Source organism: Callospermophilus lateralis, chromosome 4 (genome assembly GCF_048772815.1).
Source record: "Callospermophilus lateralis isolate mCalLat2 chromosome 4, mCalLat2.hap1, whole genome shotgun sequence".
In the NCBI taxonomy this organism is placed as follows: domain Eukaryota; kingdom Metazoa; phylum Chordata; class Mammalia; order Rodentia; family Sciuridae; genus Callospermophilus; species Callospermophilus lateralis.
Genome location: NC_135308.1, coordinates 143,751,109 through 143,772,996, shown reverse-complemented (window position 1 = coordinate 143,772,996; position 21,888 = coordinate 143,751,109). Strand labels below are relative to the sequence as shown.

General features: G+C 40.2%; 1 protein-coding gene and 1 non-coding gene across 3 annotated transcripts in view; one reads left to right on the top strand and one right to left on the bottom strand.

Moving 5' to 3' along the window:
- Window positions 1-1,213: 1,213 nt before the first annotated feature.
- Trnad-guc (transfer RNA aspartic acid (anticodon GUC)) lies at window positions 1,214-1,285 on the bottom strand. The gene has a single exon. It is a non-coding gene; the product is annotated as a tRNA-Asp (tRNA).
- A 391-nt stretch (window positions 1,286-1,676) lies between these two features.
- Window positions 1,677-21,888, top strand: part of Lta4h (leukotriene A4 hydrolase) — a 46,503-nt gene continuing 26,291 nt past the window's right edge. For both annotated transcript variants that reach the window (XM_076853222.2, XM_076853223.2), the window contains exons 1-5: window positions 1,677-1,903; window positions 7,491-7,621; window positions 9,175-9,295; window positions 20,095-20,163; window positions 21,637-21,741. In XM_076853222.2, coding sequence (XP_076709337.1) covers window positions 1,745-1,903; window positions 7,491-7,621; window positions 9,175-9,295; window positions 20,095-20,163; window positions 21,637-21,741 — 585 coding nt within the window. In that variant the 5' untranslated portion in view covers window positions 1,677-1,744. The remainder of the gene's footprint in view (window positions 1,904-7,490; window positions 7,622-9,174; window positions 9,296-20,094; window positions 20,164-21,636; window positions 21,742-21,888) is intronic.

Here is a 21,888-nt window from a genome sequence, read left to right as displayed (position 1 = left end):
GAGTGACTAATGCTCTCCTTCCCTTTTTCTCTTCCAGTGCTAAAGCCAGGACTCTAGAGCTTCACTTTCAATCAAACCCCAAAAGTACATAAAACCACTACCCTCCCCACCCCCACACCACTGCCAAAGCCAAAAGAGAATTTTCACTCCTTATTTTGATGGTCTTCTGCCTTGCCTTTGACATCGCTGGCTGGCTCTTTCTAGTTTATTTCACAAGGATCTCTTCCACTAGTTCTTTTAAAAATTTACTCTGGTATTCTTCCAGCTTCTAACTTGTTTTTACTGCTGTTCTCATGACACATTCTCCTTAGGTTGTGTCTACCCACTGTCATAATGCCATCCACCACATTATAGCACCTGACATTTCCCCAGAGGTATACATCTGTATCTACCTCATACTTTCCCAGAGCTGTGGGTTTAAATATTCAAGTGAATGGATGTATCTGCTTTGACTTCCCTAAGTTCTCAAACTCCATTTGTCTAAAATGGAACTCAGCATCTTCCCTTTAAATCTATTCTCTCCTTAGAGTCTACTATCTTTGGTGAATGATGCCAGAAACCTGAGTCTTCTTAGGTTCCTCTCCATCTGAGAACCCACTTAACCTCTCAGTATTCATTCCGTTCACTTCTTCCTCTCCATCCTTACTTATTACCTACATCAGGTCCCCTCCATCTTCTGCCTGAACTATTGTAGTAGTTTCCTAACGTCTCTGTTTAAGACCACATCTTCATTCTCTGAATACTGTCAGTGCTCTTTGTAATATAAAGCTGACCATGCATGTCACCCCCTTGCTTAAAAGTCTTCACTGTGTATTCAGGATTAAAGGCTCAGCTGTTTTAAAGTTCTCCGAAATCGGTTCTCTTCCAACTATGTCCAGTTCCACCCCTGAGGCTGCGCCTTTAAAGGCAAGGCATTCTTCACCCTCTCTGGGAAGAACCCGGGAGTTGATCAAAATGTCCCAGATTGCACTCCCATTGTTACCGGTGCATGTTTCTATCAGTGAATTTTAGAATTGCAGTTTCTGAAACGGGAATTTGGCTTATTCTCACTACTACTGCCATTGTCTTAGATCTCCAGGACTTGGAAGTGTGCACGATAAGCCCTAAAGTGTACGAAAATATGTTTACTTTGATTAGGTTGCCAACATTACAGGGCGGCAAACAGCAACAATGTCACCGCTAGCGGTAACAAAAGAAAAAGGTAAATCCGTGCCTCCCCGTCGGGGAATCGAACCCCGGTCTCCCGCGTGACAGGCGGGGATACTCACCACTATACTAACGAGGAGTCGCACAGGCAAAGGCCTTCTGATAGGCATTTTATCTCTACCCCGCCCAGCTCTCACTACTACTGCTAATAAGAATGATATTCATTTGTTGCCACTGCAGTTTCCACTGAAGTTGAATGAAACTAAAATGGAAGTGCTCTCTCCGTCGCTTTGATCCACTTATTCCCCCAGCCCACCCTCCCTTTACCGCCCCTCGCTCCAGAAGCCCCCAGATCCCCGGCACCACCCCTGACACGCACGCTCCCAGGCAGCCTCGCGCAAGGCTGCTCGCGCTGCACCATGGGACCTGTAGTTCCGTCCCGCCACCTCTCGCACTCCTCCGACTTGTAGGGACTCCGTTTCCCGGAGTGCCCCGCGAGTCCCTCTCCTCCTCACCTCCCTCCAGTTCTGGCTCTCAGTCGAAGTCCGGCCGCTGAGTGTCTGAGTTCGTTCCGGCGTACGGCGGATCTCTTAGAGCCATGCCCGAAGTCGTGGATACCTGTTCTTTGGCCTCTCCGGCCTCAGTCTGCCAGACCAAGCACCTGCACCTGCGCTGCAGCGTCGATTTCAGTCGCCGGGTGCTGACGGGGTCCGCTGCGCTCACCGTCCAGTCTCAGGAGGACAATCTGCGCAGCCTGGTACGGGGGCTTCTGTGCAGTTTCCACCTCTCCCCGCCACCCTCTTCTGGTCCCCCAGCCCCTCATCGCGCTTGGCCTCGGGATCTCGGTTCCCCTCACCGCGGCAGCCCCCCCCAGCCCCGCGCCCGGGTCTGCTCCTCCTCTCTCCCCCACTAGTCTCAGTCCCCTCTTCCACCCCGCGTCTGCCTCTGCATCCATCCCGCGTAGGATGAAGCGTCCCTCCCGCCGCCCCTCCTCAAGACCCTTTCCTCGGTGCCCGGGCACGTCCTAGCGCCCCATCCGCACCTTTCTTCCGTCCCATCTTCGCAGCAGTCCCCCCTCTCCCCATCGCCCTGTTTCCCAGCGCTACCCGCCGCCCCCCGTGGCCTCCCCGTTTCCTCTGGCCCGCTGTCCAGAACTCCCTCCTCAGGCCCTGGACTTCTCTCAGCCCCTAGAGCACCTTCCTCGATCCAGTCTTAGCCAACTCTCCGATCCCGATCCCGTATCCTGTTGATCCCTGCTCCCACTCTTCCCTCCCAGGCAACCCGATGTATGGGTCACTCTCGGTCGCCCTGTTCCTTGATCTCTCCGCCAGTAGTTCTCAAGGCTCTAGGGATTCCCAGGCCCAGATTCTTCTTTCCGCCCTGCTTTAGAAAATTTCAGTCTCTGCTTTCTAAAGTGGAGGTGTAGCTTCTTCTCTTCAGGGTCTTTCCTCCCTTTGCTTCTCATCACCCTTATCTTCTAGCAGTTTAAGGGAGGTGGGGTGGGGGCAGGAGATTCAAGCTTTCTAAGGACGACTCAATACAATCAATTAATAGTTGGTTCCAAGGAGCAAGTAATGACTGCATTTCTTAGAAAAATATATGCTTCCATAAGCTTTCTAACCATTTAAATAAATATTTGTTGATTAATAAAACATTATTCAATGATTTTATCTGGACCATTTAACCTTTATTCAATGTTCTTTCTCATAATGCCTGATGAAAAACATTTAGAAATAAGACATGGAAAGCCTGCCCATATTTTGTCTCCTAATCAAGGCAGGATGGTACACAGTGTATTTTGCAGGGCAGTATGATTGTATCTACTAAAGCAAAGCAGTAAAATCAGATATTGAGGAGGAAAATTAGCGTCAAACAATTAAACAAAATTGCAAATATAGATAAGAATGGATACTTTTTTGTATCTCTTTTTACTACTTGTATAATCTTTGAGTTTATTAATATGAATTAATAAAGCACTGAACTTTCTTACTTTTCTGTATTGATATGTAATCACCAAAAGTACTTTAAGTAAGAAAGAAAAAGTATTATAAGCAAGAAGGTAACTATTTCCGTGTAGATTGCACTTTGGTCTCTTGAGTACCATGCAATATTTTATTGCAGCTTTGCCCTAGCAGGGCTGAAGTTAAGTCCTGTTTCAATGCAGTCTATCCTTTTATAAAAAGAAAGTGATTCTTGCTAGCTCATCGCTGTTTAACATGACCTTGCACTGCCCTCTCTTTTGTAAAAATCAAAAATGTTTTACCTCTGTTCCATGAGTAAGTGAGAATCAGTAGACTTAAACTTGGAAAATTTTGAAAAGAATATACCAATCTAAAAACTTGCCCATTGGTTTTACATTACCATATCTAGAGTAAAATAAGATTTTTAAATGATGATTTCTGGCCAGCATGCATGTTTAGTAAATTAGCTGGAATTATATTAATGTTAACTTTTGTATGAGGAAGGTATTTGTAGTACACAGTAACATCTGTATATAATTGTTTGCATATTTATGAGACCAAGATCTTGGTCTTATTTATTTTATTCATTTGAAGTGAGCTTGTTTCTTTCTTCCACAGGATTAGGTACTCTTAAATGTAGGGATTATATTTCAGATCTCTTTATATTTTAAATTTTTAGCATAGCACCTGGAAACTAGAGGACATCCAGAAGTTTGGCTAATGGATAAATTCAGTTAGAAAACAATGCCTGAACTTAAAATGGGATACACTGATAATAGTGCTAAGTATCTTGAAGGTGAGAAGGCATCAAACTGCACCACCACCCACAGCAGAGACCCAGTACCAGTGCTGGGTGAAGAGACATGATATCATGTCTTCTTTTCCATCTCATTCTTGCAGGCTGTGATGCCTCCAAAATGAACTAATTTCCAGCTTTCTAATATCCTTTTCAAGTTTTGTTTTATTTACACTGAAGTTTGGCATTCAGTACTTATGATGACTTTCAAACATTTGTTTCTTTCATTGAATTTTTCAATATCATTTAGGTGTCCTTTCAGTTGATGGCTCAAATAGGTCCAAAATCATACGTGAGTGTTAGAATCCAGGAATTGAACATAGTTCTTTCTGACTGCAAAGTCCCTGGTCCTCACTAATATATGGCTGAGCTGGGGCTCATATCAAGGTGATTTTGGTTTGGTTTGGTTTGGGGTTGGTTTTAACACATAAGCCTGTGGGGTTTTTTTGCATCACTGCAGACTGTAGATAACAAGGAGAAAATATACATATTTCATAATGAAACAAAAGGATTTCTTGTTTCAGATTCTGATTTGTGCCAGAAAGAATCTGAGACTACTTAAAATAACACAGTATTATAAGACTAAAAATAATTAAGAACTTTGGAGGAAGAGAAAATGAAGATAGTAGAAATAAGACATAATATAAAACCCTTTACACATAAGAAGGGGTGGATTACAAAGTTGACATGGAACTTGCCAGCATCCTAGGCAAAAAAGAAATCAGTTATATATTACAATAACTGTCCAACTGGTCAAAAGTATAATCCTGTTGTGGTATTTGAAGAGGACACTGAGATATAGTAAGGTATATTCTCAATAACTACCTGCCATAGTAGGGTTATTTTTTATAACTATATATGGGTATCTTGGCCTTGCACATAGTTGGTATTCAAGTACTAATTGTTGAAGAATACAAATTCTAATATCTACTATGTCTTTTCTTTTGTTTTTCTTATTATCATTTTTTGGCCAACTTTTAATTTTTTTTTTTTTTTTTTTTAGTTGTAGTTGGACACAATACCTTTATTTTATGTGATGCTGAGGATCGAACCCATGCCTTGCACGTGCTAGGCAAGCACTCTACCCCTGAGCCACAATCCCAGCCCGTAACCAATTTTTAATGACACTTATCAGAGAACTTTGAAGGGGAATTTCTTACATAATTTGGAAATAAATATTGAGCCTTAGCAGTTGAGATACACAGCTTAAAAACTGCATTTTCTTTTTTCTTTTGGTCTACAACTTAATTAACATCTACTATTTTTCAGGCACTGTACTGAGCCCTGAGAATGGAAATCTAAGTAACATTATCTGTCTATTTAAGCACCTATAGTCTAGTGGAGAACAAATCATTATGATGCAATACAGCAAGTATTATGGCAGAGTGTAGGCCCAACTACTATAACATGCATTAGGGATATGAAAAAGATTTCACAAAAAATAGTCTTGGAATAACCAACTCTTCTGCTTCTAAACAGATTTGAGAAATTTAAGCAATACAGAAAATAGAATGTGCTTCAATGGGAAATGACTCAGTTAATTTGTCTTTATGGTTATAAGGGATGAATAAGATGGGTTGTTATGAACATAGATAATCAAATATCCTAAAATAAATGAGATGCTCAGAAATATGTACTAGAATATGAAGAGTAAAGGAGTAACTATTCTTGAGATATAAACCATATATTTTGAACATGCTAGTGTAGCCAGTTCTAGTTAGGGTGACACTTGAGGTACCCCCAAAAGAAAGTAACCTGAAGGAAATAATTGCCCATTAGGAGGAAAACAGATGATGCTCATAACAAATTTGGCTGCTCAGGAAGGAAAGCTAGAAGAAAATTAAACAGATGGTAATCAAATTCAGTGATTCCCCTTATCATTTTTTTTTTTTTTTTTGAGCTGGTCACCCATGGTTAACTAAAATTTTTAAGAGAAAGGTGGATAGGAAATGACTGTTTCTCAGTGTTCTAACTTCCAATACTTTTCCAGGCCAGATATCAGGAGGAAAAAAAGATGACAGAAAAAGAGAGATGAGGTAGATGGGAGTTCCAACAGTCCAGGTCTGACTTAGGATAGTGGTAGGAGAGAAAAAAAATGTGAAGACAATATGAAAAAACAAACAAACAAACAAACAAACAAAAAACCCTTCTTATTGGCTATGTGAGATTGGGAATTGAGATTGATTGTGTATCGAGATTTTCAAACTTTAGCTGACTTAAGGAATTCATTGAAGGAATCAAATAAATCAGAAGAGAATATAATGGTTTGATTTTTTGGAAGCCTGTTGAATATAAGATGGTATGTCCCATGGAAATGTTAGGTAGGCAACTACAGATGTACAGCTGATATCACGCCCAGGATACAACTCTGGAAGTAGACTGGTCGCCATGTGTATTACAGAGAGATATTAATTAAAGATGTGGACATGAGTAAGAAGCAGAGAATGAAGAAAATGAAAGGGCCAAGGCTGGAACATTGAGGCCTACCTGTATTTGAGAGTTAGAACAGGACAACAGAAGCATTAGACAAGAAGAAGAACCATTTATGTGTAAAGGTAGAGAAGCCAAGAAAGGGATTTCAGCCAGGTGTCATGGTCCACAAGAGCTATGAGTAGACAAAAGATCAAGGTCATTGGACAGAAAAAAAGAATCCATGAACCAGGGAAAATCCCCTATCAGTATCATAGGAGCTAGAAACCAAACTGAGAAGGAAGTATGGTTGATGAGAAATTGAAAGTGGCAGCCATAGATTGATTGCCTTCTTTAGAAAGGAAAGGAGGGGAAGTAGAGAGTTACTAGGTAGAAGGATCAAGTGAAGTTTTAAAAATATTATGAGAGGCTTGTTCAGGTTGTTTGGAAATAGTTTGGTGATACAAGAAGGTTGAAGATTTCAGAACAAGAGATGACTTGAGAGATGATGAAATTGTTTGGTTTCTGGAACTCAGGGATGAAAACTACTCAAGACACTTGCTACCATTCCTTTCTGCCCCCAGCAGTTGTTAATTGGCAGTGGCAAGAGTGGTGGTCTTCCAATCCTCTACAGGGTCAGTTGGTCAGAGTTGCCTTATAAAGTTGAGCTTTTACTAGAAAAAACCCAGTGGTACACAGTCTGTTTATCTGCCTAGTGAGTGCCAAGGAAATGAAGTACTTAAGGAGTAAACTATTAGATATGAAAGTACACTATAGGATTTGGACTATAATGAATTCTAAAAAGAAATGTATGGTAAGATAATATGGAGTCAGGATGAAAGAAACTTTAAGTTATAGGAGTTGTTTTTTTTTATAACAGTTTTCAGTAGACAAATTAAAGGCATTTTAATTTGGATTGATTTTACTTAGAGCCTAAAATTTGTGTGACTATCCTAGAATTGCCTAACAATATATATGCAAACCTTAGAACCAACCCAAAAGATTTTAGGAAGTTTAGGTTCCCAAGAGATAAGCCTTATACTAACTCTTTACTCCTATGATTTCTATAATTTCACTCTATATTTTGCTCTCTATAAGCAACTAGTTTTATAATCAATTATAGTTAACATGTATCTAGAGCTAGTTTCTTCTGATGTTTAATACTAATTTGATTGTAGGTTTTGGATACAAAAGATCTTACAATAGAAAAAGTTGTGATCAATGGACAAGAAGTCAAATACACTCTTGGAGAAAGACAAAGTTACAAAGGATCGCCGATGGAAATCTCTCTTCCTATTGCCCTGAGCAAGTATGAGTGCTGTCCTTTTTCTTTTATAGCCAAATAATAGCAAAAATGTATTTTAAGAAAAATTAGACATTTTTCCTTTTTTGTGTTTGTTTATGTATGTAATTGGCATACTATTCCTACTGATCTGTTCAGATATAAGTTTTAAAATGAAAATTGTATGTTCTTAAAATTCTAAAGAAATTTATTGCATAAAACACTCAAGAATGGGACTTTGGGAACTGTGACTTCTTTATCTCCTCATCTGGAGTAACCATGGGACATGCCATCCAGAGGAGGTATTTCAGGATAGCCTGGTGGGAACAGTACATTCCACCCTAGGCCACCTGCTGTTATTAATGGAATAATAATAATGATGCCAAACATAGAAGTGTTAACTGTGTACAGTCTTAGGATAAGTGCTTTAGGTGTATTCTTTAATCCTTACAGTATTCCCGTATAGTATGATCTGTACTACAGATGAGAAAGGGAATCTCAGAGATCAAAGTAATTTAGTCAAGGATGGCAGCTGGAATTGTCATATAAGGAATCTATCTCAACCCTGGATACATTGGAGAGGGGAATAGAGGTAAAAACTATTGGCCTAGAGCAAGGTTGATCTATCCCCACCTTCCAGTGGCCAATGAGAAATTGAAAGTGGCAGCCATAGAGTGCCCTTTTCTGGCCTTCTCTTCTCCTTTAAGAAAGAGAAAGGAGATGTTCAGCATAGCTTGTGAAGATGTCAGTAACCCCATTCTGCAGATGAGGAAACTTTGGTGTAAAGAAGTCACATAATTTGCTCAAGTTTACAGCACTAGTACGTGGAGGAGTCAGGATTCAAACCTAAGACTGAGCATTATTAATACTTCCAAAACTAGTAGGGGGAAGGACTAGTTCTTATTTTCTCTAGCCTATTGTAGACTGATGCTTTTGTAGGATGCAGTAAATATGAATTAGTAGGAAGAAATAGTGAAAGAGATTTTATTATTAGATTCAGCAAATAAAATTTATACTATGACACTACAGAGGGTGGGGTATAGCTCAGTGGAAAAGCACTTGCCTAGCACATGTGAGGTACTGGGTTCAATCCTCAGCATCACACAAACACACAAACACAAAATTTGGGACAAACCTTTACAAAAAACAAAATAGGAGACTACAAGTTTCTAAACACTTCCTCTTTCTTTCTTGACTTTATGTGTTGCAGATCAGTAGCAGTTTGCAAATCAGCACTGCTCCATATTGTGCCCTGGAACTCACCACTGTGATAGTTGAAGTTCCAAAATTATTTCTGCCACTCCCCACTGTTACAAAGACTGAATGGTATCACAGATGCAAAGTATGTGACATACTGTGAGGACTGAACTAATACATCTTCATTAGCACAGTAGAATATAAAGGACTCATAGGGTGGCTTTCTGGTAGGAAAGCAAACTTACATAAGGTGTAGCATTCCTAGAACTCACTCTCAATCAGTAACAAAAACTCATACAATGTTATTTATGTTATTAATTTGTAAGTAATATTATAGTTAGATGGAATTATGCTCTGCTAATGTGTTGATTTGTTTCATACAGAAATCAAGAGGTTGTCATAGAAATTTCTTTTGAGACATCTCCAAAATCATCTGCTCTTCAGTGGCTCACTCCTGAACAAACCTCTGGAAAGGAACACCCGTATCTCTTCAGTCAATGCCAGGTAAAAAGGATTCTAGAGTGATATGTTACACAGAATATTCCCAGCCCAAGCAGTTTAATGAAGGAAGGTGAACAGTGGTCTTATGAATATATGGGTCTTTTGTAACATATTGTTTAAATTTATTTTGTGTTATAAAAACAATATACTAATTTATGTCTCTTGCTATTAATTCATGTATTATTTTTTAAAATAAGTGTCCTTTAATTTGGAAACTATCTACATTGGAGTATTTAGATCTTATTTATATTTACGTTCCTAGCTCCTAGCATAGAACTTGCCATAGAGTGGGAATTCAATAAATGGTCATAAAATACAAGGAAAAAATTAGTAAAACAAAAGTAATAAGTACAGTACTGGTTATGAAAAATGCTAACAGTAAAAGTGAAAGATCAAATGCCTAACCCTCTCTGGACATTATTGTCTGGAGGCAAAACATTAAGTTTGGAGTACAGCTTTTCAGATTTTCCTTATACATTTACAGATAAGTATATTATACAAATATATTAAATCTACTTTTAAAATGATATGATTTAAGTACTTCTGTTTTCCATTTTAAAAGTAAAAACAGATAAGCTGGATACAGTGGCACATACCTGTAATCCCAGTAGCTCAGGAGGCTGAGACAGGAGGATCATAAGTTCGAGGCCAGTCTCAGCAACTTAGTGAGACCCTGCCTCAAAATAAGAAAACAAAAAGTATTAGGGATGTAGCTCAGTGATGAAGTACCCTGGGTTTAAGCCCTAGTTACCCCCACTTCCAGTTAAAAAATACATACACAAAGGACAAATAACGATACAATTAGAGACAATCTGTCACAAGGATAATAAGTATCAATCTGTCTTCTGAAAGACAAAAGATCTAATTTTGCTAATAATCAAATAACTAATGATTAAATTTAAAGGAAGTCACTTATTAAAACTACCGAATCTTCAGGCATTGTGTTAGGTACTTTGCATATTTAATCATCTTATTCTTGTGTGATAGATATCATGTTAGGCTCAAATTTGAATCAAAGTATATAAATATTGAAACATGATTTAGATATGTTTACTTTGCAGGGCTACTTAAAATATCTTTTTAATCTAAGAAACCTATTCTGCAATCTGGAAGAGATACAATGTTCTAGGCAAGAATGTACAAATAGTGTTCTCTCTCTCTTCCTCTCTGTTTTTTTTTTTTTTTTTTTTTTTGTTTGTTTTGTTTTGTTTTGTTTTTGTTTTTTGGCAGTAACAGGGATTGATAATCCCTACATCACCACTGAGGCTGGCTTTGAACTTTTGATACTCCCACCTCAGCCTCCTGAGTCCCTGGGATTATAAGCATGTGCCACCATTCCTAGTTTTATCTCTTCATAATACCTGATTTTCAGCCAGTATTTCTCATAGAATATCTATAAGGTAAAAGCAAGAAATGTAATGTTTGGGCGCTGGGGTTGTGACTCAGTGGTAGAGAACTTGCCTAGCACATGTGAGGCGCTGGCTTTGATCCTCAGCACCACATAAAAAACAAACAAAATAAAAGTTTAAAAAATCATAGATTTATTTTAAAAAAGAAATTTAATATTTATGGATAACTAGAATGCATATTTTAAATATATTTTTTCTTATTGGCCGCAATGTTTGAAACATAAAAATGAGATTTCAGCTAAGTTAAAGAATTGCAGTTGGCAAGAAACATGTAGATGTAATTTTGTTTAAAGAATTTGCTTACAGTTGTTCTCTCTGCATATTTGCCTGGGTTTGCTCCTATCCTATGAAATACTTATAAAAACCCCTTTGGATTGCCAAGTCACCTATCTGGAATCCAGTAAGGAACTCTAGAGACATGATCTTGGAGCCTTGTTTTATAAGAGAGGACCAAGTGGGTCTTCTAGTCCTTCTTTTTTTTTTTTTTTTTTTTCAAATTTCAAAGTTAAAACAAATTTAAAATTTAATATACTAGGCTTTGACTATTTTATTTACTCCTACTTGAAAAAAGTATATATCAGAAAACATTAGCATTATTTCATTCATGCCACATAACAGAGGCAATATCTGCGTGATGCATTACAGCATGTTTTTCTAGGCATTTTCTCATTTATTATTCTTTTTTTTTTTTTTTTTGTTAATTTTTTTTTAATTAATTTTTATTGTAGGTTGTTCAAAACATTACATAGTTCTTGATATATCATATTTCACACTTTGATTCAAATGGGATATGCGCTCCCATTTTTACCCCATATACAGATTGCAGAATCACATCAGTTGCACAACCATTGATTTACATATTGCCATTCTGGTGTCTGTTGTATTCTGCTGCCTTTCCTATCCTCTACTATCCCCCCTCCCCCCTCCCCTCCCCTCTTCTCTCTCTACCCCCTCTACTGTAATTCATTTCTCCCCCTTATATTTTTCCTCCTTTCCCCTCACTTCCTCTTGTATGTAATTTTGTATACCCCTGAGGGTCTCCTTCCATTTACATGCAATTTCCCTTCTCTCTCCCTTTCCCTCCCACCTCTCATCCCTGTTTAATGTTAATCTTCTTCTCATGCTCTTTGTCCCTACTCTGTTCTTAGCTACTCTCCTTATATCAAAGAAGACATTTGGCATTTGTTTTTAAGGGATTGGCTAGCTTCACTTAGCATAATCTGCTCTAATGCCATCCATTTCCCTCCAAATTCTATGATTTTGTCATTTCTTAATGCAGAGTAATACTCCATTGTGTATAAATGCCACATTTTTTTTATCCATTCGTCTATTGAAGGGCATCTAGGTTGGTTCCACAGTCTTGCTATTGTGAATTGTGCTGCTATGAACATGGATGTAGCAGTGTCCCTATAGTGTGCTCTTTTTAGGTCTTTAGGGAATAGACCGAGTAGGGGAATAGCTGGATCAAATGGTGGTTCCATTCCGAGCTTTCCAAGAAATCTCCATACTGCTTTCCAAATTGGCTGCACCAATTTGCAGTCCCACCAGCAATGTACAAGAGTACCCTTTTCCCCACATCCTCGCCAGCACTTGTTGCTGTTTGACTTCCTAATGGCTGCCAATCTTACTGGAGTGAGATGGTATCTTAGGGTGGTTTTGATTTGCATTTCTCTGACTGCTAGAGATGGTGAGCATTTTTTCATATACTTGTTGATTGATTGTATGTCCTCCTCTGAGAAATTTCTGTTCAGGTCCTTGGCCCATTTGTTGATTGGGTTATTCGTTATCTCATTGTCTAATTTTTTTAGTTCTTTGTATATTCTGGATATTAGGGCTCTGTCTGAAGTGTGAGGAGTAAAGATTTGTTCCCAGGACGTAGGCTCCCTATTTACCTCTCTTATTGTTTCTTTTGCTGAGAAAAAACTTTTTAGTTTGAGTAAGTCCCATTTGTTGATTCTAGTTATTAACTGTTGTGCTATGGGTGTCCTATTGAGGAATTTGGAGCCCGACCCCACAGTATGTAGATCATAGCCAACTTTTTCTTCTATCAGACGCCATGTCTCTGATTTGATATCAAGTTCCTTGATCCACTTTGAGTTAACTTTTGTGCATGGCGAGAGAAAGGGATTCAGTTTCATTTTGTTGCAAATGGATTTCCAGTTTTCCCAACACCATTTGTTGAAGATGCTATCCTTCTTCCATTGCATGCTTTTAGCCCCTTTATCGAATATAAGATAGTTGTAGTTTTGTGGATTGGTTTCTGTGTCCTCTATTCTGTACCATTGGTCCACCCGCCTGTTTTGGTACCAGTACCATGCTGTTTTTGTTACTATTGCTCTGTAGTATAGTTTGAAGTCTGGTATAGCTATACCGCCTGATTCACACTTCCTGCTTAGCATTGTTTTTGCTATTCTGGGTCTTTTATTTTTCCATATGAATTTCATGATTGCTTTCTCTATTTCTACAAGAAATGCCGTTGGGATTTTGATTGGCATTGCATTAAACCTATAGAGAACTTTTGGTAATATCGCCATTTTGATGATGTTACTTCTACCTATCCATGAACAGGGTATATTTTTCCATCTTCTAAGATCTTCTTCTATTTCTCTCTTTAGGGTTCTGTAGTTTTCATTGTATAAGTCTTTCACCTCTTTTGTTAGGTTGATTCCCAAGTATTTTATTTTTTTTGAGGATATTGTGAATGGGGTGGTTGTCCTCATTTCCATTTCAGAGGATTTGTCGCTGATATACAGGAATGCCTTTGATTTATGCGTGTTGATTTTATAGCCTGCCACTTTGCTGAATTCATTTATTAGCTCTAATAGTTTCTTTGTAGACCCTTTTGGGTCTGCTAGGTATAGAATCATGTCATCTGCAAATAGTGATAATTTGAGTTCTTCTTTTCCTATTTTTATGCCTTTAATTTCTTTCGTCTGTCTAATTGCTCTGGCCAGTGATTCGAGAACTATGTTGAACAGAAGTGGTGAGAGAGGGCATCCCTGTCTTGTTCCAGATTTTAGAGGGAATGCCTTCAGTTTTTCTCCATTCAGAATGATGCTAGCCTGAGGCTTGGCATAGATTGCTTTTACAATATTGAGGTATGTTCCTGTTATCCCTATTTTTTCTAGAGTTTTGAACATAAAGGGATGCTGTACTTTGTCGAATGCTTTTTCCGCATCTATCGAGATGATCATATGGTTCTTATTTTTAAACCTATTGATGTGGTGAATAACATTTATTGATTTCCGTATATTGAACCAGCCTTGCATCCCAGGGATAAATCCTACCTGATCATGGTGCACAATTTTTTTGATATGTTTTTGTATCCGGTTCGCCAGAAGTTTATTGAGGATTTTTGCATCTAGGTTCATTAGAGATATTGGTCTGTAGTTTTCTTTCTTTGAAGTGTCTTTGTCTGGTTTAGGAATCAGGGTGATGTTGGCCTCATAGAATGAATTTGGAAGTTCTCCCTCTTTTTCTATTTCCTGAAATAGCTTGAAAAGTATTGGTATTAGTTCCTCTTTAAAGGTTTTGTAAAACTCTGCTGTATACCCATCCGGTCCTGGGCTTTTCTTAGTTGGTAGTCTTTTGATGGTATCTTCTATTTCCTCAATTGATATTGGTCTGTTTAGGTTGTCAATATCCTCCTGACTCAATCTGGGCAAATCATATGACTTAAGAAATTTATCGATGCCTTCACTATCTTCTATTTTATTGGAGTATAAGGATTCAAAATAGTTTCTGATAATCTTCTGTATTTCTGAAGTGTCTGTTGTGATATTGCCTTTTTCATCCCGTATGCTGGTAATTTGAGTTCTCTCTCTTCTTCTCTTCGTTAGCGTGGCTAAGGGTCTGTCGATTTTATTTATTTTTTCAAAGAACCAACTTTTAGTTTTGTCAATTTTTTCAATTGTTTCTTTCGTTTTGATTTCATTAATTTCAGCTCTGATTTTAATTATTTCTTGTCTTCTACTTCTTTTGCTGTTGTTTTGCTCTTCTTTTTCTAGGATTTTGAGTTGAAGTATTAGATCATTTATTTGTTGGTTTTTTCTTTTTCTAAGGAATGAACTCCAAGCAATAAATTTTCGTCTTAGAACTGCTTTCAATGTGTCCCATAGATTCCGATATGTTGTGTCTGTGTTTTCATTTATCTCTAAGAATTTTTTAATTTCCTCCTTGATGTCTTCTATAACCCATTGATCATTCAGTAACCTATTGTTCATTCTCTAAGTGATGCATGATTTTTCCTTACTTCTTTTATCGTTAATTTTCAATTTCATTCCATTATGGTCAGATAAGATGCATGGTATTATCTCTACTCCTTTATATTGTCTAAGAGTTGCCCTGTGACATAATATATGATCTATTTTTGAGAAGGATCCATGTGCTGCTGAGAAAAAAGTGTAACTGCTTGATGTTGGGTGGTATATTCTATATATGTCAATTAAGTCTAGGTTATTAATTGTGTTATTGAGCTCTATGGTTTCCTTATTCAACTTTTGTTTGGAAGATCTGTCCAGTGGTGAGAGAGGTGTGTTGAAGTCTCCCATGATTATTGTATGGTGGTCTATTAGACTCTTGAACTTGAGAAGAGTTTGTTTGATGAACATAGCTGCACCATTGTTTGGGGCATATATATTTATGATTGTTATGTCTTGTTGGTGTATGGTTCCCTTAAGAAGTATGTAGTGTCCCTCTTCATCCCTTTTGATTAACTTTGGCTTGAAATCTATTTTATTTGATATGAGTATGGACACTCCTGCTTGTTTCCGAAGTCCATATGAGTGATATGATTTTTCCCAACCTTTCACCTTCAGTCTATGTATGTCTTTTCCTATCAAATGCGTCTCCTGAAGGCAGCATATTGTTGGGTCTTGTTTTGTGATCCATTCTACTAGCCTGTGTCTCTTAATTGGTGAGTTTAAGCCATTAACATTTAGGGTTATTATTGAGATATGGGTTGTTCTTCCAGCCATATTTGTTTATTTATGTTACTAAACATGGTTTGTTTTCCTCTTTGATTATTCCTCCCCCCTTTACTGTACTACCTCCCGCTGTTGGTTTTCATTGATATTTTCCATTTCCTCTTCCTGTAATATTTTGCCGAGGATGTTTTGAAGAGATGGTTTTCTAGCTGCAAATTCTTTTAACTTTTGTTTATCATGGAAGGTTTTAATTTCATCTTCCATCCTGAAGCTTAATTTCGCGGGATACACGATTCTTGGTTGGAACCCATTTTCTTTCAGTGTTTGAAATATGTTATTCCAGGATCTTCTAGCTTTGAGAGTCTGTGTTGAAAGATGAGCTGTTATCCTGATTGGTTTACCCCTAAATGTAATCTGCTTCCTTTCTCTTGTAGCTTTTAAAATTCTCTCCTTATTCTGTATGTTGGGCATCTTCATTATAATGTGTCTAGGTGTGGATCTCTTATGATTTTGCACATTCGGCGTCCTGTAGGCTTCTAGGATTTGGGATTCTGTCTCGTTCTTCAAGTCTGGGAAGTTTTCTCGTATTATTTCGTTGAATAGATTGCTCATTCCTTTGGTTTGGACCTCAGTACCTTCCTGTATCCCAATGACTCTTAAGTTTGGTCTCTTTATGTTATCCCATATTTCTTGAATGTTCTGCTCATGGTTTCTTAACAGCTTTGCTGAGCTGTCTATGTTCTTCTCCAGTTGAAATACTTTGTCTTCATTGTCTGATGTTCTATCTTCTAAGTGTTCTACTCTGCTGGTAGTATTCTCAATTGAGTTTTTAAGTTGGTTTATTGTTTCCTGCATTTCCAGGATTTCTGTTTGTTTGTTTTTTATAACCTCTATCTCCCTGTATAATTGATCTTTTGCTTCTTGGATTTGTCTATGTAATTTATTGTCAAAGTGGTCGAAGTGGTCTTTCATTGTCTGATTTTGCTGTCTAATGTCTTCCTTGAGACTCCAGATCATCTGAAGCATGTATATCCTGAATTCTTTATCTGACATTCCATCTGCTGCAGATATTACCTCTTCTAAAGTTGAGTTGACCTGCATTGCTTGTGGTCCTTTCTTTCCTTGTCTTTTCATATTGATCGCGTTTCTTTCTGCTTGGTGAAACTGTTGTGTTATTGATTTTTCCCCCTATATATTTATATTGCTCTTGTATAGCTGCAAAGTCTCCCTCGCAGGCTTTGGCGGTGGTTCTGCCCCTCCTCCAATTGAGGCAATGTGCCTACCACGCCGGGAGGCCGCTGTGCCTGTACTTTCGATGGGCCTGTTCTTTCGGTGGTCACAGGTCCGCCTACCTTGCAGGCGTGAGCAGTGGCTTTGCCCCTCCGCTGGCCACTAGGCCTGTTCTGTCTGTCGGTTGCAGGTCTGTCTACCTAAAAGGCGCTGGTGGCGGCTCTGCCCCTCCCCCAACCAGGGCGATGTATCTGGCGGGCCACTGGGCCTGTTTTGTCAGTGGTCACGGTTCCGCCTACCTTGCACGTGCGTGGAGCAGCTGTGTCCCTCCGAGAGTTGCTGGGCCTAACCTGCCGGTGGGTGGCAAATGCGCCTACCTTGCAGGCCCAGGGGTGGCTCTGCCGCTCCGCGGGTTGCTGGGCCTGATATGCTGGTGAGACGCAGGTTTGCCTACCTTGCAGGCGCCTGGCGGCTCTGCCCCTCCCCCAACCGAGGCGGGGCGATGTGTCTGGCCGTCCTCTGAGCCTGTTCTGTTGGTGGTCAGGGTACTGCCTACCTAGCAGGCTCGTGGGGCAGCTGTGCCCCTCCGCAGTTTGTTGGGCCTGACCTGCTGGTGTGTGGCAAGTGCACCTACCTTGCAGGCCCGGGGGTGGCTCTGCCGCTCCGCGGTTGCTGGGCCTGATCTGTTGGTGAGTCGCAGGTCTGTGTAACTTGCAGGCGCCCGGCGGCTCTGCCCCTCCCCCAATTGGGGCGGGGCGATGTGTCTGGCCGGCCTCTGGGCCTGTTCTGTCGATGGTCAGGGTTCTGCCTACCTAGCAGGCTCGTGGGGCAGCTGTGCCCCTCCACAATTTGTTGGGCCTGACCTGCCGGTGGGTGGCAAGTGCCCCTACCTTGCAGGCCCGGGGGTGGCTCTGCCGCTCCGCGGTTGCTGGGTCTGATCAGCTGGTGATTCGCAGGTCTGCCTAACTTGCAGGCGCCCGGCAGCTCTGCCCCTCCCCCAACCGGGGCGGGGCAATGTGTCTGGCCGGCCGCTGGGCCTGTTCTGTCAATGGTCAGGGTTCTGCCTACCTAGCAGGCTCGTGGGGCAGCTGTGCCCCTCCGCAGTTTGTTGGGCCTGACCTGCCGGTGGGTGGCAAATGGACCTAGCTTGCAGGCCCAGGGGTGGCTCTGCTGCTCCGTGGTTGCTGGGCCTGATCTGCTGGTGAGTCGCAGGACTGCCTAACTTGCAGGTGCCCGGCAGCTCTGCCCCTCCCCCAACCGGGGCGGGGCGATGTGTCTGGCTGGCCTCTGGGCCTGCTCTGTCGGTGGTCAGGGTTCTGCCTACCTAGCAGGCTCGTGGGGCAGCTGTGCCCCTCCGCAGATTGTTGGGCCTGACCTGCCGGTGGGTGGCAAGTGCCCCTACCTTGCAGGCCCGGGGGTGGCTCTGCCGCTCCGCGGTTGCTGGGCCTGATCTGCTGGTGATTCGCAGGTCTGCGTAACTTGCAGGCGCCCGGCGGCTCTGCCCCTCCCCCAATCTGAGCGATGTGTCTGGCAGTCCACTGGGCCTGTTTTGTCGGTGGTCACAGTTCCGCCTACCTTGCACACGCGTGGAGCACCTGTTTCATTAGTGCCTGGGCACACTCTCCTTGTTTGCCTCCCTCAGGCCCTAAGTTTGTAGAGCTTGGGGCTGAGAACCCCCAGCAAATTTGCTTACCTTCTGGTAGCCACGCCCCCGTATCTGATGCAAGAGACCTCAGTTGTCAGCACTGGTGGGAGCGGTAGCCGTGAGTCCCACGCCAAGGCGAGTCGGTGTTAGAGACCTCAGTTGTCAGCACTGGTGGGAGCGGTAGCTGGGAGTCCCACGCCGCGCGGTTCCTGCCGGCTCCTGTGCCAGCGCCGCCGCGGCTCCCACGGGCTCTCGCGCCGCTGCTGCGGCTCCCGCCGGTTCCGGCCGGCTCCCGTGCCGCTGCCCCGGCTGCCGCCGGCTCCCTCGCCGCAGCCGCAGCTGCCGCCGGCTCCCGTGCCGCCCTCGGTCTTCTAGTCCTTCTTAATTCCTCTTTAGGTCATCTGGAAGCTCATGTCTTTGGGAAATCTTCTAGATCTGGTGAGAAGGACCGGAGTCTATGGGTTTTAAGAAGTCGAGGATTTTTAATAGCTTCACAGAGGAGTGTTAGTTTTCCTTTAAGCTCGGTAGACTATCTAATTGAAGCTAGGGTTCTTTTGCTTCTTGGAGATAGATACAGATTTATTTGAAAATATGCTAGCTTATGAAATTGTAGGTTCTCTGGCCTTTTTTCTTGATAGAATCAATATTTATGAAAGATTAATGTGGAAGCAGAGAAACACTTTACAAAATATCAGAATGAATATGTCTACATGGTATTCAGAAATACCATTTATTCTCTCCCCTCTTTTTGTTTCTTGGTTTATTTTCAAAATGTGCTATAAGATGAAATGTCAAGATTTTAGTATCAGATTTTGATGTTTTCTTTAAAACACTGGCATTTCATTAGATGTTAATAACTAGAGAAAAATGGGTTTCATGTTAAAGTAAGTGTGGAAAATCAGGTTTCTTTCTTTTTTAAAAATATGTTTTAGTTGTTGATGTACCTTTATTATTTATTTATTTTTATGTGGTGCTGAGGATCAAACCCAGTGCCTCACACATGCCAGGCAAGTGCTCTGCCACTGAGCCACAACCTCAGCCCCAGGTTTCTTTCTTTCCTCTCTGCCCCTCTCTTTCTCTCTCTTTCTTTCTTTTTTCCTATTGCTGGGGATGGAACCCAGGGTAAATGCTAGTCAGGGCTCTAGCCACAGCCCCACCCCGGGCAGTTCTCTTTTTCTATAGGTATTTCTGGAGCCTTCAGGAGGCCAATGTTCTTAGTAACTTTCTGAGACAGGAGTATGATATGCTTGTGATTGTCAAATTTATTTTGCTATGGAACCTTTTTTCTCCAGGTTCCTCAGAACTTCTCACTGGGCACTGCTACTATACAGTACAGTCAGAAACACTGCTTACTAGTTGGCTTCATATATCAACTGAAATGTGAGGATTAATCCTAAATTAAATGGGAAAATCTGTTTTTTTTTTTAAATCCACAGTACTATTTTTTGCTACTTTAAGAAATCCCAATATATGAGAATTTGATTTTGTTTTTGAACAGAATATTTCTAAGAACAATGCTGTAATTTTGATGATTTCTTAATGACTCAGTTTATGAGAAAGGGAAATAACCATTTCTTTTCCTTCCCCTCCCAGGCTATCCACTGCAGAGCAATTCTTCCTTGCCAGGACACTCCTTCTGTGAAATTAACCTACACTGCAGAGGTAAACATCATAGTTGTTAACCAATTAAATGATAAGTAAATGTGGTCTAAGTGATAAAGATGATAATTAAATTTTTTTGTATTAAAAATATTTTATTTAATAAATTCTACTTAAAATATGACAAGATTCATTCTGAGTCTCTGTTTTGTAAGTGGTTTTAAACATTGTGTAACAAAAAAAGAATGGATATCATTATCATTTTACAAAAGGAGTTCAGAACTCTGTATCTATAAACAAGAATTGAGGACCTTTATTTAACTTTTAAAAATTGACATTTGCAGATTTAAAGTTTCTATAAATGCATTCTATAGCCATGTAAACATCTGTCTAGATTTCCAATGTATTCCTTTTGTAGGTACTGCTAATCTTTTGGGAAAAAAGTAGACTACAGTTGATAACACCATCTCAGAGACTAGAGCTGCTTAGGCCAAGCACAGAATTTATGGGGCTTCTTGATTCCCAGATCAACCTACAACTAAACCACACCTATTGTAGTGCTATAGAATGTAATACTTGGAGGCAAAGAACCATAGGCTCTGGACTCTCCTTCACTGTATGGCCTTAAGCAAGTCTTAGGACCTCACAACCTCAATGGTCTCGTGTCTATAACATATGTCTATCTAAACAAAGGGAGGAGATGAAACAAAGTTAGTTCCTGAATGCTGGTTGTTGTAGTATTGGTTCAAGTACTCCAAATTCTGTGCCTGCCTCTATAAAAGTTTGGGGTCTCAAGTCATAAAAAAAGAAGGGACAATCAGGCATGTGCTGGAATGTATGCTTGCTAGATCATAAATACCCAGGGGATGGTCCTTTATTCTGACATTTATTAGAAATCAAATTTTCAGAATTGCAGAGCTAGGATACACACTTAAGTGACCTCATAGTTATTCCATAAGGATATTTTCCAGAGAAAATTTATTCCACAGTTTTTGGTAATAAATTTTAGTTTCTCACAGTTTCTACCCTTAAAAGTTCTATTTATAACCCCAAGTATATATTTTAGATAAAAAGTTGTTTAAAATTATTCTCTGTCATACAGTGAGTCATACATTTGGCTTGGAGATATGGAGGGGAGCTGAGCTGGTGACTACCATAGCCAGGCATGGTGCTGGGCTCTCCATTTCCATATGTATTTCCTGCAGCAAACCTGTGAAGTTTTACCCATATTTGATGGGGAAGTTTAGGCTCAGGGAGATTTTTTGCCAACTACCCACAGTTAGTAGATGACAGAGCTTGGATTTGAATCTAGTTTCCATTGAAATTGTGCTTTTAATATACAGAGATGAATGGATAGGTATTTCATATTTGTTTTTGGTGAAGCCAATTGTAAGTATTGCTCGTATTTACTTTTGAGCTCATAGCCCATTTAATATATGAATAGTCAAAAAAGGGGGAAAAGATTATTTTACGTTATGTAGTCTGATACATAGGCCTTTTTATTTATGAGTAGAAGTGACTTTTTTTCTTGATTAGGTGTCTGTCCCTAAAGAACTGGTGGCACTTATGAGTGCTATTCGTGATGGAGAAGCACCTGACCCAGAAGACCCAAGCAGGAAAATATACAGATTCAGCCAAAAAGTAAGATCATAGTATCTAGATTTTGTTTTAGTTAATAGTGAACTGCAAATAGCTTTTACCTACCCAGAGAGCAAAAGAACTCTTGAAATACTTCAAAAGTTTAAAGAAGAGCTTTTCTTTTGTTTTTATTTTTTTTGTGTGTGTGTG